Below are 13,959 nucleotides of genomic sequence, written 5' to 3'. Positions count from 1 at the left end.
CTCATAGGGAGAGGAGGCCTTTAGCCCAGCAGTGGGAATTTACAGGCTGTTGTTGTTGTTAAGAAAGACGAAATTATTTAAATTTAAGACATTTAACAAATTAATAATAAGGAGTGACTTAACGTACGTCGTGCGCGTCGGGCTCGAGCGCGGGTGCGGGGTGCGCGGGCGCGGGGTGCGCGTGCGCGTGCGCGTGCGGCGGCGCGTGCGCGGGCGGCGCGCGGGGCGGCGCGCGCGCGGCGGGGTTGGCGGCGGCGCGCGCCTCCAGCTTGTGCCACAGCTCCTCGCGCTGCAGCATCCTCTCGCGCTCCCTGCGCCCCAAGCGTTACGTATCATCATTACATACTATAACACGAAGTCGCTTACTGTTGTCTGTCCCTATGTATGTATGTCGGTTGCGGTATGCGGTTTATAGATAGATAAATTCGATAGAAAGGTAATATAAATAAATAAATATGAGACAACATCACATACATTACTCTGATCCCAATGTAAGTAGCTGAAGCACTTGTGTTATGGAAATCAGAAGTAACGACGGTATCACAAACACCCAGACCCAAGACGACATAGAAAATTAATGGTGTAATCTACATCGACTCGGCCGGGAATCGAACCCGGGACCTCAGAGTGGCTTACCCATGAAAACCGGTGTACACACCACTCGACCATGTAGGTCGTCGTTTTATTACATACTATAATACAGAGTCGCTTACCGCTAACCATCCCTATGTATGTATGTACGTCGGATTTTGATGCGGTTTATAGATAGATAAATTCGATAGAAAGGTTTATGTATATAATACGTAGAAAATATTGTAAAGAAACATCGACAATTTAGACGACATTTAGTATCAAAATTGCATATCGAGGAGCTAGTCTATATTTTTTTCTGTAACTGAATGGATTATTTTGTTGAGTATAACATTTTGGAAAGCAGTTTAGGGTCACGCAATTTATTACAACCGTGTCTAAGACACTTTACGCTTGAAAACTCAATTAATTTTGAAAACCCTTTAATTACTACTAAGTAGTACTTTTATATATTTTTTCTGTCGGTATGAATCCACATGTAGAGAAGATACGACCGTACTCACTTCTGTTTCTCCTGCTTGTACTGCTGAGTGCACTCATCGAAAAGTTTCTGGTTCATCTCCATAAACAGCTTCAGGGCGTTGTACACCAACCCGTGTATGGTCTTGTTCCAGTGGCTCTTCGTGTTCCGGTAGAGCGACGGAAACATGATCGGCAGGATGTGAGTCGCGTTGTCCGATATCAGCGACATTATGTACTCGTTGTTCCAGTAGTACAGAGCTCGTTCTGCCACCTGAGAAACATACGATATTTTTAGACAAATACTTTAAATACTCACACATATAAATTATATGAGTATAAGTGTGTGCGTGAACACGTGTTTACTTTGACGTGATTTTGAGAATCAATAACTCCCCAGATCGATTTCGTTTAATAAATTTTATAAAATGAAATGTCGAAACTGTCTATATTAACTTGAATATACTAGATTGCAATTGGAACAGGAAAAATGTTAAACAAACAACTTTGACCATGAATTGACGTGACATTTGAGTTCCACGAGTACGGAGAAAATTATTGAGTGACTGGATGATGAAAGCTAAGGTACGATATATTCTTTGTTTTTTTTTTTATTTGTTACACTTACTCGTCTTAAACAACGCCCCCCTCCCCCCCCCATCCTATACCGACGAAGGCGCATACGAAAAATAGTATCGTATTTTTCAAATAATAAACGCAGAGAATTCAGATAAATACCTGAAAGTGTGGACTGGAAACACATTTAGCGAGCTGCCTGAACAGCGGGTCCATTATCTTCTGAAACTCCGCCGGCTCTATCACGTCCAGTATCTCTTCCATTTCGTTGAGGAACATCACCTCCTTGGGTGAGTGTGTTTTCGGCCAGTATTTTAATAACGCTCTGAAAATTAAATATAAAACTATTATTGGAATGTCTATATTTTGGAGTTTGTGTACCCACGTGTGCAGTGTCTCAACGCATTTAGTCTTAAGTCCCTTGTCTCTGATAGGTTTGTGCATGGTCGTACAGGATTCCATTTATGAAAAGTGATTTATTACTTGGAAATTCTTAACATTGTGTACAAGAAACGCTGGGACTCAAAACGCCTCTTTCATCTCGATGAAAAGGTTTAGTATTATGGGACATATGCGTAACGTTTTGTCCCGATGCTTTCCATCATTTTATGACAAAGTTAAAATATCTCCAAAAGTCTCTATTAGCCTTGCTATATTCAGATGGAATCCAGAACTATTCGTTCTCTTTTTTAATTTAAAGTTATACATAAAAAACTTATACATTTAATTATGTCATCGAAGGTTTTTAAGTAAAATAATGTGTATACAAAATCAGCAGTATAAGGATTTATCGTACCTAACGACAGGTTGCGTTAAAGACGGATCCTTCTCCAGGAACTGTACGACGCAGTAGGCCAGCTGCGGGTGGTACACCGACAGTGACTTCACCTTGTGCAAGGGCAGCAGTACCTGGTGATACAATATGACAATGTTAAAGTAGAAACAATACTAAATATATTATGACTAATTTTAATCACCTAAATTGTATAGTACAAATATGGGTTATTTTATAAATTGCTCAAAATATAAGCTAAATATTGTCCATGATAATTGTTGATTAAGCCATTCTGATACCGTATTGTTAATTGACCATAATAATATATCTATATAAAAAAACGCCATGAATGCCGTTAAAAGGTTCTGCATAATAAAGATAGATAGATAGATCGATAAAGTATTTATTTGGATCACACCACATGAGTAAAAATAAGAAGAGAAAAAAGAAATGACAAAAGTAACACAGACTTTAAGTTAATTTATGGCGTAGAAAGAAAAAAAAATAAAAATAAACAAAAAAAATAACTAACTTACAAAAATATTTACAAAAACAAAAATAAAAAAGGACATAGATTCAACTTATATACTCTATATCTTACCAAAAAATATGATTATAATGACGCAAATTCATATTTATATAAAATAAATAATTGTCAAAATTGTAATCAGACTAGTAAAGATAAAATACTTACCCTCAGTAGGAAAAGTTTGTGTTCTTCCTTAAGCGGCAACGCGAAACCGTTGATGATCGACCCGAGGATCTCTAGCAGCTCTGCGATGCCGTTATGGTGTTCAGTTTCGTATATAAACCTAGGGAGAGACAAAGGATCAGCAAAAACAAGTCAAATACTTGACTAGACCGACGAAGAAAAAATGCCAGTCATAGTTCTGTGAATCAAATGCGGATTAACGAACCTTAATTTTAGAATTTAAGTTTTGCCTGCGACTTCATCCGCGTTCTATCCAACTATTTATGTATTGCATTAATTATAATTTTTAGTAAATACAGTAAGATTAAGCTTAGTGTCTCTTTTTCATCTAGCTTGCTTTACAAAGTATATTTTAGTATTTCAGGTTACTATTACTGAAATAAAACATATCTCATGATACTTCTAGATAGTGGCGGCGTAAGGCGTGGGCAGTGTGAGCCACCGCCCACGGCCTCGCGGTGCAAAGGGCCTCACGCCAGAAATTTGAAAAAAAAAAATTTTTTTTAAAGCTAAGCAGCATTCGAATTGTATTGGATTTAATAAAACCGTCTTATTCGTTTCATAGTTTATCATTCACAAACAAATCTTCATAACAGTATATATAATATAATAGTAATTGACGTTTTTAATATGTCAAATACCTACAAACACAATGACACTTGCAAAAGGACTATTCTGTAAGAAGAAACTCGAAACTCACAGAACACGAGAGTGAAATGTCATAATGTATTATTGGCTATAATAATTATAATATTTAGTTAAACGGTGGCACACTGTAAGTTGGCAATCAACGTTTCACAAGTGAGATTCGAAGTTAATTCTTAGCAGTGTCGCAATACTTTATTATAAAGTCTGAACTCAATCGAACGACTGGTTCGTGAACGAATAGAAAATAAACAAATACTGAGTTTATCTTTTATATACAAGATGTAAAGTGGTTTTTATGGAATAGGTGGCGGACGAGCATATGGGCCACCTGAGGGTAAGTGGTCACCATCACCCATAGACAATGACGCTGTAAGAAATATTAACTATTCCTTACATCGTCAATGTGCCACTAACCTTGGGAACTAAGATGTTATGTCTCCTTGTGCCTGTAGTTACACTGGCTCACTCACCTTTCAAACCGGAACACAACAATACTGAGTACTGTTATTTGCCGGTAGAATAACTAGTGAGTGGGTGGTACCTACCCAGACGGGCTTGCACAGAGCCCTACCACCAAGAAAAAGAAAAGTTATGATCTGCAATGGTAATGTATAGAATGGTGGAAGATAATTGCCGTGGTCACGCCATTATATGTTGTGTCCAAAAAACTTAGCAACCCAAATATTGTAATTACGTTCTTCATTATACTAAGCGATGCAAATGCTCCGGCTTTGCACGGAAGAATTTTATATAAAAAAATATACCTATATGGTATAAATAAAATTTATACATATAGCATTCAGGAATAACAACAACAGCCTGTCATTTCCCATTGCCTCGTCTCCCTTTGAGGAGAAGATTTGGAACATATTCCAACACGCTGTTCCAATGCGGGTTAGTGGAATACACATATGGCAGAACTTCTATGAAATTAGACACATGCAGGTTTCCTCACGATGTTTTACTTCACTGTCGAGCACGAGATGAACTATAAACACAAATTAAGCACATGAAAATTCAGCGGTGCTCGCCTGGGTTTGAACCCGCAATCATCGGTTAAGATGCATACCTACATTCTAACCACTAGGCCATCTCGAGTCTCTCGCATTCAAGAATATTTATTGGAATTTTTTTATTAACAAGTCCTACATACAAACAAACACCTTACTCTCTGAAATTATAATATTTTTATAGTTAGATCAGTTAACACTAGTAGTTGCCCGCGGCTAAGCTCGCGTTTTAGTGCTATGATTGTCATGTCTTAGACAAAAAAGTAACCAATGTCTTTTCTTGGAGTTTAAGTTTACTTCACACCAAATTTCATTAAAATTTGCCTGTTGGATCGTGAAAGAGCGACAGACTAACAGAGTTACTGTCACATTTATAATATTAATATGTATATATTTTATATGTTTTCATTGAATTGGTATTAGAAATTAAATGATATCGTCTGAGTAATACGGCAAATATGGCATGAGTGTTTTTTAGCGTAGCTTCGAAAATACACTACGAAATTCGCTTGCATATTTTAAAGTGGTGGCGGTCACGACATACCGCCATTACGATTATAATTGCGGCGATTGGTAAATAGCAGTTAACGATGTGTATCATTTTATAAATTATATGACATTATACGTTTGGAAAATTCAAGGTCATTGCGATCATTTGCCGCACATATGGTAAATTATATCATCGGTCATTTTAGATCTGACATCTCAAAGCTATAGTTGCTAATTCCGAAAAAAGTTATTTTCCTTAAAGGCTCTTAGCACTCCCTTGTTGATACCTCGTACTTACAGCAGTGGAACCTGTGACTATATGGGGCGGCATTGTAGTCTGATAAAGTGAGATCATGAAGCCGCCGAAAAGATTAGTGTGTATTATATATATGTAGCTTATTTTTCTTTCCCCACTTCATGTGAGGGTTTTAAGTACGTACGTACTTCTAACTTACTACAGCGAAAACAAAAACCTTGGACTAATCTCATCTATCATTGCAAACTGCCGTCGCATTTGAGGTATATTTATACATATGTATACCTTAGTAAGAATAGAAGGCGTAGGTATTATGTATTTGTGCATAAGAAAGGTTAAAGGCGATATAGCCTGTATTGCATAAGACCTTAAACGAGATGTGGGCCAATTGTATGTATATTTGTCGAGTGCGCCGAGTGAAATGGCGCATCGTGTCAGACACGACTTATCCATTATCCCATTTACAAACATTGCTGCTGCCTTATTTTATTATTTTCACTATTGATGACAAAAACATTACAATACCAAAACACACGATTCCATTTATATTATAGAATAACACCAAACGTACCAAGTTTAATGAGTGCAAAATCATAAGAGAAGATATAATTCGAATTCAAATATCTCTTGAATTGGAGGATTATTCGTATCAAGAACGTTAGGCCATGAAGTTGAAGATCATGTTTGTATGTTTTCGGGTGATACGACAGGTGTTAAAAATTATCACTTTTTGAACAAATTGTTTAAATTTGGCAAATCTTGTTAAGCGATGAGTAATGATCACGGTCCAAAATCAAAGGATATGTGGGTGCCGATTTGAAGTATTAACAATTACTATCTGTTGTCATAACATATTTATATGTGTAAATATTTACCATTCTTTGATAGATGATTTTCTATTTGTTCGTGCACATTAATAGTAAGTCTTTCGAACGAAGCTTTATTATCACGTATAACTCTTTTGTCATATATACTAAATTACGAAAAATGTTTTGAGGTTAGAGCTCGATGTTGGGACCCTACAATAAGTAAAGTAAATGTAAATATCGGACAACATCAGATACACTACTCCTGTCCCAGTTTAAGTAGCTAAAGCACTTGTGTCATGGAAAATCAGACTTAACGACGGCACCACAACACCCACGCAAGACATAGAAAACTGATGAACTTTTTCTACATCGAATCGGCCGGCAATCGAACCTGGTACCTCGGAATGACGTACCCATGAAAACCGGTGTACACACAACTCGACCACGGAGGTCGTCAAAATAAGTAACAAGTACGACTAAGTTGCACGGTGCTGAGGAATATATTATGTATTTCCTGAAGCAGGACGTCGAGAAGTTGAGTTCATCTGTATTCCACTTACCTATAGAATACATTATTGATTTGTTTCCGTATGTAGGCGCGTAGAACTAAGAACTTTCCGTATATCCTGTGAAGAGTTGTCTTGAGGAAGTCGCGCTCTCGCGGGTCCTCTGTGTCGAATAGTTCTAGTAACTGAAATAGAAAAATATGTTTATTTTTATGCTGTAAATAGAAAAAAAACGTAATTACACTCATATTGAAAAGAACATAGCAGTCACTTTCTCCTTAACACGTTTTTTTATATTTTTAGTTATTTTTTCAGTTAATAATAAAAGAAAAACGTCTTCACTTTCTATATTCAAAAGAGTAAAGACATATTAACAATTTCGACATTTCATTAAAGCAATATCATTCGTCAAGATATTTGACGTTTTAAAAGTTGAAGAAATGGCGATAGCGATGACGCTTTTTTTAATGGTATAGGTTGGCGGACGAGCATATGGGCCACCTGATGGTAAGTGGTCACCATCGATAATGACGCTGTAAGAAATATTAACTATTCCTTACATCGTCAATGTGCCACCAACCTTGGGAACTAAGGTGTTATGTCCCTTGTGCCTGTAGTTACACGGGCTCACTCACCCTTCAAATCGAAACACAACAATACTGAGTACTGTTATTTGGCTGTAGAATAACTGATGAGTGGGTGGTACCTACCCAGACTACCACCAAGGTGATATTATCGAAATAATAGCATTAACTATTGGATATAACTAGAAGGGTAATATTGTTTTACAATATATCAATCAAGATCTGTTTGTGCATAATACAGTAGTTCTATTATCTAAGCTTTGATTTTGGTTATCTTTGTATCTTCTTTGATTTTAATAGGCTACATAGTCGAAAGATAATCTTATGGAGCAACAATGTAAGAACTTTCTTATAACCATGAGTTTGGCGCTATATAAAGATGTGTGCAATACGTATACAAATCGTTTCGCTAAAAGCCTGGATGTGTGTGTTTCTGATTGAGGTCTGTGATATTGATCTCGGCCGTGTGTCACGTGGGGTCTTGATAACAGATAATTGGATAGTGATCAGTCTCGGGCGATGGTCCGAGTGAGGCGTGCTATATTGCGCGTTGGAGCCAAAACGAAGCAAAGTGAACGTATAAACTGATATATATTTGTAATCATTATAGATATACACTATCGTAAATTAGATACATAAATTTACAACCTTTTCATTTTGGATACATGCAACTTAGTTTTAAACTTATTTTAAATTTTAAACGAGAAATTTCGTTTAAGTTAAGGTGATGTAGATGAATTAATAATAATAATAATGAATTTATTACACTACAGACTTACATCTATAGAAATTATTAGTAACATTTACAACTTAAGAACTATGGTTAGTACGTAAAATAAACATAAGAAAATACAACATTAATTCATTAAAACTAAATTAAACTTAGCAACCCTTTTTTAATAGTTAAAGGTAAGGTTTAGGGAAATATTTAGATTTTGTCTGTTACATAAATTCTAACTGGTTTCGTTAAAGTATAAATCTTATGATATTTAGATATTTCACCACGAAACAGCAATATATTGTTGTGTTCCGGTTTGAAGAGTAACTGCAGTCAGAACAAACATAGTCCTAGTTTCTAATGTAAGTCGCCCGTTGACGATATAAGGAATAGGTGATATTTCTTACAGCGTCATTGTCTGTGTGGTGACCACTTACCATCAGGGGGCCCATTTATCTGTTCGACTACCACTCACAAAAAATACGTATTACATAAAAGTATTTTTAGACAATACATTTTTAAAAACTTTTATTATAATAATTTGTATATGAAATAAGTTTAAATTTCTCAATATAAAGTTCACACGATCAAGGAATAGTTTGTAATTATGTAAATAACACAAAAGTCATATTCAATATCGGTATTGAAATACTCGTTAAGCCATATTTAAATCGCCAGCTTAAATGATCTTTTTAATTTATCGGAAACACACACACAGTTAACATAATAGTTGTTTATTATCGATTAGCTGTTCATTCTACAATGAGTTGTTGATTTGTGATATTTTTATTAATTAGAATTGTACTTATATACTGAATACTTCAAAAGCTAAACTCATACACACTAACTCAATGTATACCCATTCGTATGCAACGAAAAATAAGCTATTTGACTGGTTTTTAAAATCCATTTTATACTATTTAGTAGAGTTTAAGGAACTCAGTAAAAGTTCATTTTTTTATTTCTAGTACATATTTGCCGAAAAATATATTGCCATATTTAAATATCGCGCAAAAGCGCTACTTGGACAATATGGCGCTGCAATGGGGTCGGTGACGTCACTTTCCTGCATTTAAATCTGTGGTACATATAGTAGAAAAGCAAGGTTCACAAGAAAGTGACTTCACAATAAGCCCGGCCAATCAGGAGCGTTTTGTGTCACGTGACAAACGTTTGAAAAAGTGCATTTTTATTTATGGATTTTTGAATAAATTAAGTATTATTTTCAACTTTCGTTAGTAAAACCATTTTAAACTCTTAATATACATGATTACAATAATTCACAATTTATTTTTCGCATTGTCAAATAGATTATTGTAGCAATTTTTTTTATTATACAATAATGTAAATAAAATAGACGCAAGTCGGATTTTCTAGAAATAATTAGGTAGGTTACCGTCAGTACTAGCAAAAACGATGTACCTATGTATGAGTATGTTTAAAAACCGTTACTAACGATTTAAACGTACACCTATTAGAGCCATTGTTACCTAAGTCTGAAAACCGCAATCAAATAAAAAGTAGGTAACAGTCGCATGTGAAAAATCTTGTATCAAATAATTAAAACAAAATAAGTGTAAAGAGAACGCACTTATGCATATTTAGTTAATAAATTTAAAAAAAAATCATTATTTATATTTGGAAAATATAAGTGCCATGCCATGCCACGTACATTATTTTCATGACTGTTTAGGCGTATCCGAAGAAACATAAGGGATGCCAATGAACAAACCAATTACAACATTACTTTACAATCGTAGCTGTTTTCTAATTAATGACGCACGAGCGTTCCAACAAGTTCATTGACTTGTAGGTTAATGTAAAGAAAAACAAAATTATTCAAAGATTTAAAAACGCGCAGAACAGTTTTAAGAGACAAGGGGATTAACATCGGACATGTATAAACATTTCAAAGAACACAATTGCTTTATAAAAAGCGACGACAAAACTCTTCTTTAACAACGCACCGCAAGTGCATGCCCTATAAATCTATTTATGAATGAATGAATGTTTCATTCTTTGACCCGTATGCGTTCGTAAACCATTCATCCGGTTGAGTTGAAACTTTGTGTAGTTGCTGTTGGTCCATGTAGGGTCAGATAAAGTGTCGTGTGTTTGAAATGAAAATTAAAACGTCATTGTGACTTGAATACCGGCTAATTGTTACACGTATATGATTATTATGACATTTTTTCATGACTAAATTTAGTATGGCAGATGTGCCTAAGTCTGGTACAGACGTTTGGCATATTAACCATCCTAAATAGGCACCAATGCGCCGTTAACCTTCAGATCTGTTATATGTTCGATCATAATAGAAATCAAAGCGTAATGATTTAATATCAAATTATAGTATCGTCGATAACTTCTAGTAATTTATTTGAGAACAGAACCAAGAAAAATTACGAAACTTTCAATACCATATAATACCATTACCAAATTAATGTACATTATTAACAATGACCCTACTTCAAAGCTTCAGGCGTGAAATGAAACATCAATTTATAACGTGTCAATCGGACGAACGAAACGTGGTTCGTTTGAAACCTACAAAAAGTAATAACCGCCAATGGTTATATATAAGTAATTGTGATAATTTTTACACGTTATTGTATAAACAGAAACTATTCCAATACGAACCGGTGACAAGGACGAAAGACGTTCCTTCATTAATGAATGACGCACGGCAGGCGTGTCACACGATTTTCCATTAGCTTATTAGGGACCGTCTGTTTGTCGGTACTTGTAACTAGATAAGGGTAGGCAAGATTTTAATCTATTACTATTCGGCTATTTCACTTAGAAATGTTTACTTATCAAATTGAACCATTACCAAATATTTTAGAACCTTTAGCGGCCTGTTCATTTTACAAGGCGTACATAAACCAATTAATTTTACTTTAATCTAAAGTGTCTTATCATATTCAGGACATTATTTAATATTAAATATTCAAATACTATTTCATGTAGGTACCTACAGTTATTAACAGCTTACAATTATTACGTATACTATAAACACTTTAAGATAAGGAATACCAGTTTGAGAGAGATAATTTTAAGCGTTATTTTATTGATACAGATCAGGAGATTATAACATCTGTAAAGAATTTCGCCATTAACTTTGTAATAACCCGATCAAAAATATTTACATTATAGAAAAAAAGCTAGTAACTAAAACGGAGATGAGATTAACGCGAAAAGCGGTAGTGATGTTCTCAAATAAATATACATATTTTATTACGGCCATAATGAGCACCCGCGAGGCGGAGGCGTACAAATGAAAAAGACATAAAGAGGCGAGTTTGCCTTCAATCATTCAGTCCGCGGTCAAGGGCGGTCCGACGTGCTAACACATGAACAACACATCCTAGCTCGTTAAAGTACTTACGACTATACTTATATCGATTTTATCGACCGTACGTGCGGCAAAAGTTAGCATCGAAATATTTATGTAAATACGCACTCACTACTTTCCGACAGCTTTAATGCGAGAGAGACTCACCGTACTCACGTGGAATCGAATTTTCGATTGAATGTAACAAGTGCGTGGAAAATATTCAGGAATCTATTTCCAAAAGTTATTATTTTCAGAGTCTCACTCTGTATTATCGTTAGATTTAATTAATGTGTGTATAAATAGGATGCATAGGCCGAAGTGCTTGTAAAAGCCTACTTGAATAAAGTTTATTTTTTTTCATTTGATTTGAAGTGATCTAAAATAGTCGGTTACTCACAATATGTTACAATTTTTCTGGCAAATATCTATCGTATTTAATGTTAACCAGATCGGTTTGTCAACATATAAGCCATTAGCATGTGGTATGTTTACAAAACAAATTGTCACAGGTTACTTTTATACGTTATTTATAGTATTACTATGTATTATATTATGGTATACCTGCAAAACAAATTTCTGGTCGATGTACTTTTTGGCAATGTTGGGCTGAAAGTCAGGCGATTCTAGAAGTCGAAGGAACAATTCGTAGACGAGCTGGAGGTGGGGCCATGCTGCTTCCAGCGTTGGTTCGTCCTCTTCTGGGTCAAATTCCGCACCGTTCGGATTTGACGACGGCGGCAGTGTTCGGAATAAATTCGTCGCGAACTGTGAAAAACGAGAAATTATCGATAAATACGCAAAAACTTGTTATGGTAATTCCACAACGATCTACGATTATTCCACGTTATTCGTAATGAAATACAAGGTCGTTTCATAATCGCACTTTAGCGTTAAATAAATGGAAATGTTTAAAATAATGTAAATGCAATGTATAACTAATAGCCCTTGAACTGAATGCGTTGCAACAGCGAACAAGAAAAATATTGACATGGAAATAGGTAAACCGTAGTGGTTCGTATACATAATAATATAAATCAGTTAGACTTGTTGATTTTTCTAGACACGTCAAATATTCTGTATCTTGTTTATTTATAAGAAAACATTGCTATAAAAACATTATTACGAACGTCATTACATTTGTAATCAAGATCAAATTGATAATATGGAAATTCCAGTACTCCTTTGGCGTACAAAGTCAAGTCAATCTTTTAGTTTTGAGAAAAGCGACTAAATACAATGAAACCTTATAGTGTTGCAGTGCACTTCAGTCGTAGCATCATAAGTACAAGTAATCCTAGATAATATGGAAATTCAAATAGTTTTAAGACCTTTCACAGTACTGAGTGCACTATCGTCTAAACAAGATCGCAAAGGAAATGACATCCTAGACAGCAATGAGGACAAAGAATTTCATTCAGATTCAAAAGTTAAGCAGGTTGAATGAGTCGGTCTTTTATTTTTAGTCTCAATGTTAGGCAAACACTTTGCTTTAGCTGTTATGGAGATTTGGGTCACAGTCAATGTCATTTGTGAGTGCAAACCGTCAAAGTGCTGTTCCAATAATCTCTTTTTTAATGCGCTTTATAAATTAGGTCAGAATGCAGCTGCCGAGGAGAACAATCATTAAAGTTATATTAAAAGCAGAAGCACATTATATCAACAGATAACACCTGGGACTTTATCGAGTAATAATGTATAATTGACCTATTTTGTGAATATGTTTTCATTAAAACTAAGCTTTATAAAGAGTAGTTATTTTTTCATACTGAAAATACAACGATAATACTATTCATTTAATAATTTCTAAAGCACTTTTGTTTCGACATGTTTCCTTTCTAACGTGTCACGTGTAGGCACTTGTTTAACCAATCCTTACCATGTTGACTGCCTCTGGGTAAATAGCTTCTGTGATGACGCCCTGCTGCGAGGTGACGTACTCGACCATCTCGAGCAGGGCGGCTCGTTTAACTTCCTTCCATTTCAAGTCCGACAGCGGTTCATCCGCAAAGTCGAACAGTAGACAACACTGTCGCAGTTTCTGGACGAATAGCTGTTCCTGTTCGGCTGCCGGTGTATCTGTTAAAAGAATATTACAATATTTTATTGAATTTTGTCGACAAAAAAAATATACCATTGTGTAAATTTTCTTGTATAAATGAGGCTATTGTCAAAACAATATTAATAAGTTACAAAAGTCTCGTTGGGTAATATATAACGTCAAACTTGGCCGAGTCTAAGTTTTTTAATTTAAAAACTTTTTGCTCCAGTGTTTCAATGTAAATAACAATATAAAGTACCTACAATTATTCTTTTTGTTAAGAATAAACCATTATTTAAAATCTATATGATAATTTTAAATGTAAATAAGTGTTACCAGTATTGGAACGTAATGGGATAATTCCTATACTATCGTGTCCGGCTTAAGTGTTTCAATAGTTTCCCATTAACGTGTGCACCGCCGATTGAACCGTGAACTAAGCTCGTCTGAT

General features: G+C 35.2%; 1 protein-coding gene across 6 annotated transcripts in view; it reads right to left on the bottom strand.

The window, feature by feature from the left end:
• Window positions 1-13,959, bottom strand: part of LOC124538178 (serine/threonine-protein phosphatase 2A 56 kDa regulatory subunit gamma isoform-like) — a 58,629-nt gene that overhangs the window by 4,707 nt on the left and 39,963 nt on the right. For all 6 annotated transcript variants that reach the window (XM_047115134.1, XM_047115129.1, XM_047115131.1 and 3 more), the window contains exons 4-11: window positions 13,347-13,546; window positions 12,032-12,235; window positions 6,886-7,016; window positions 3,096-3,213; window positions 2,423-2,535; window positions 1,789-1,951; window positions 1,095-1,324; window positions 128-311 (exon numbers count right to left, since the gene is read on the bottom strand). In XM_047115134.1, coding sequence (XP_046971090.1) covers window positions 128-311; window positions 1,095-1,324; window positions 1,789-1,951; window positions 2,423-2,535; window positions 3,096-3,213; window positions 6,886-7,016; window positions 12,032-12,235; window positions 13,347-13,546 — 1,343 coding nt within the window. The remainder of the gene's footprint in view (window positions 1-127; window positions 312-1,094; window positions 1,325-1,788; window positions 1,952-2,422; window positions 2,536-3,095; window positions 3,214-6,885; window positions 7,017-12,031; window positions 12,236-13,346; window positions 13,547-13,959) is intronic.

Source organism: Vanessa cardui, chromosome 20 (genome assembly GCF_905220365.1).
Source record: "Vanessa cardui chromosome 20, ilVanCard2.1, whole genome shotgun sequence".
Lineage (NCBI taxonomy): Eukaryota > Metazoa > Arthropoda > Insecta > Lepidoptera > Nymphalidae > Vanessa > Vanessa cardui.
Note: the sequence above shows the minus strand (reverse complement) of the source record. Positions and strands in the feature narration are given on the sequence as shown.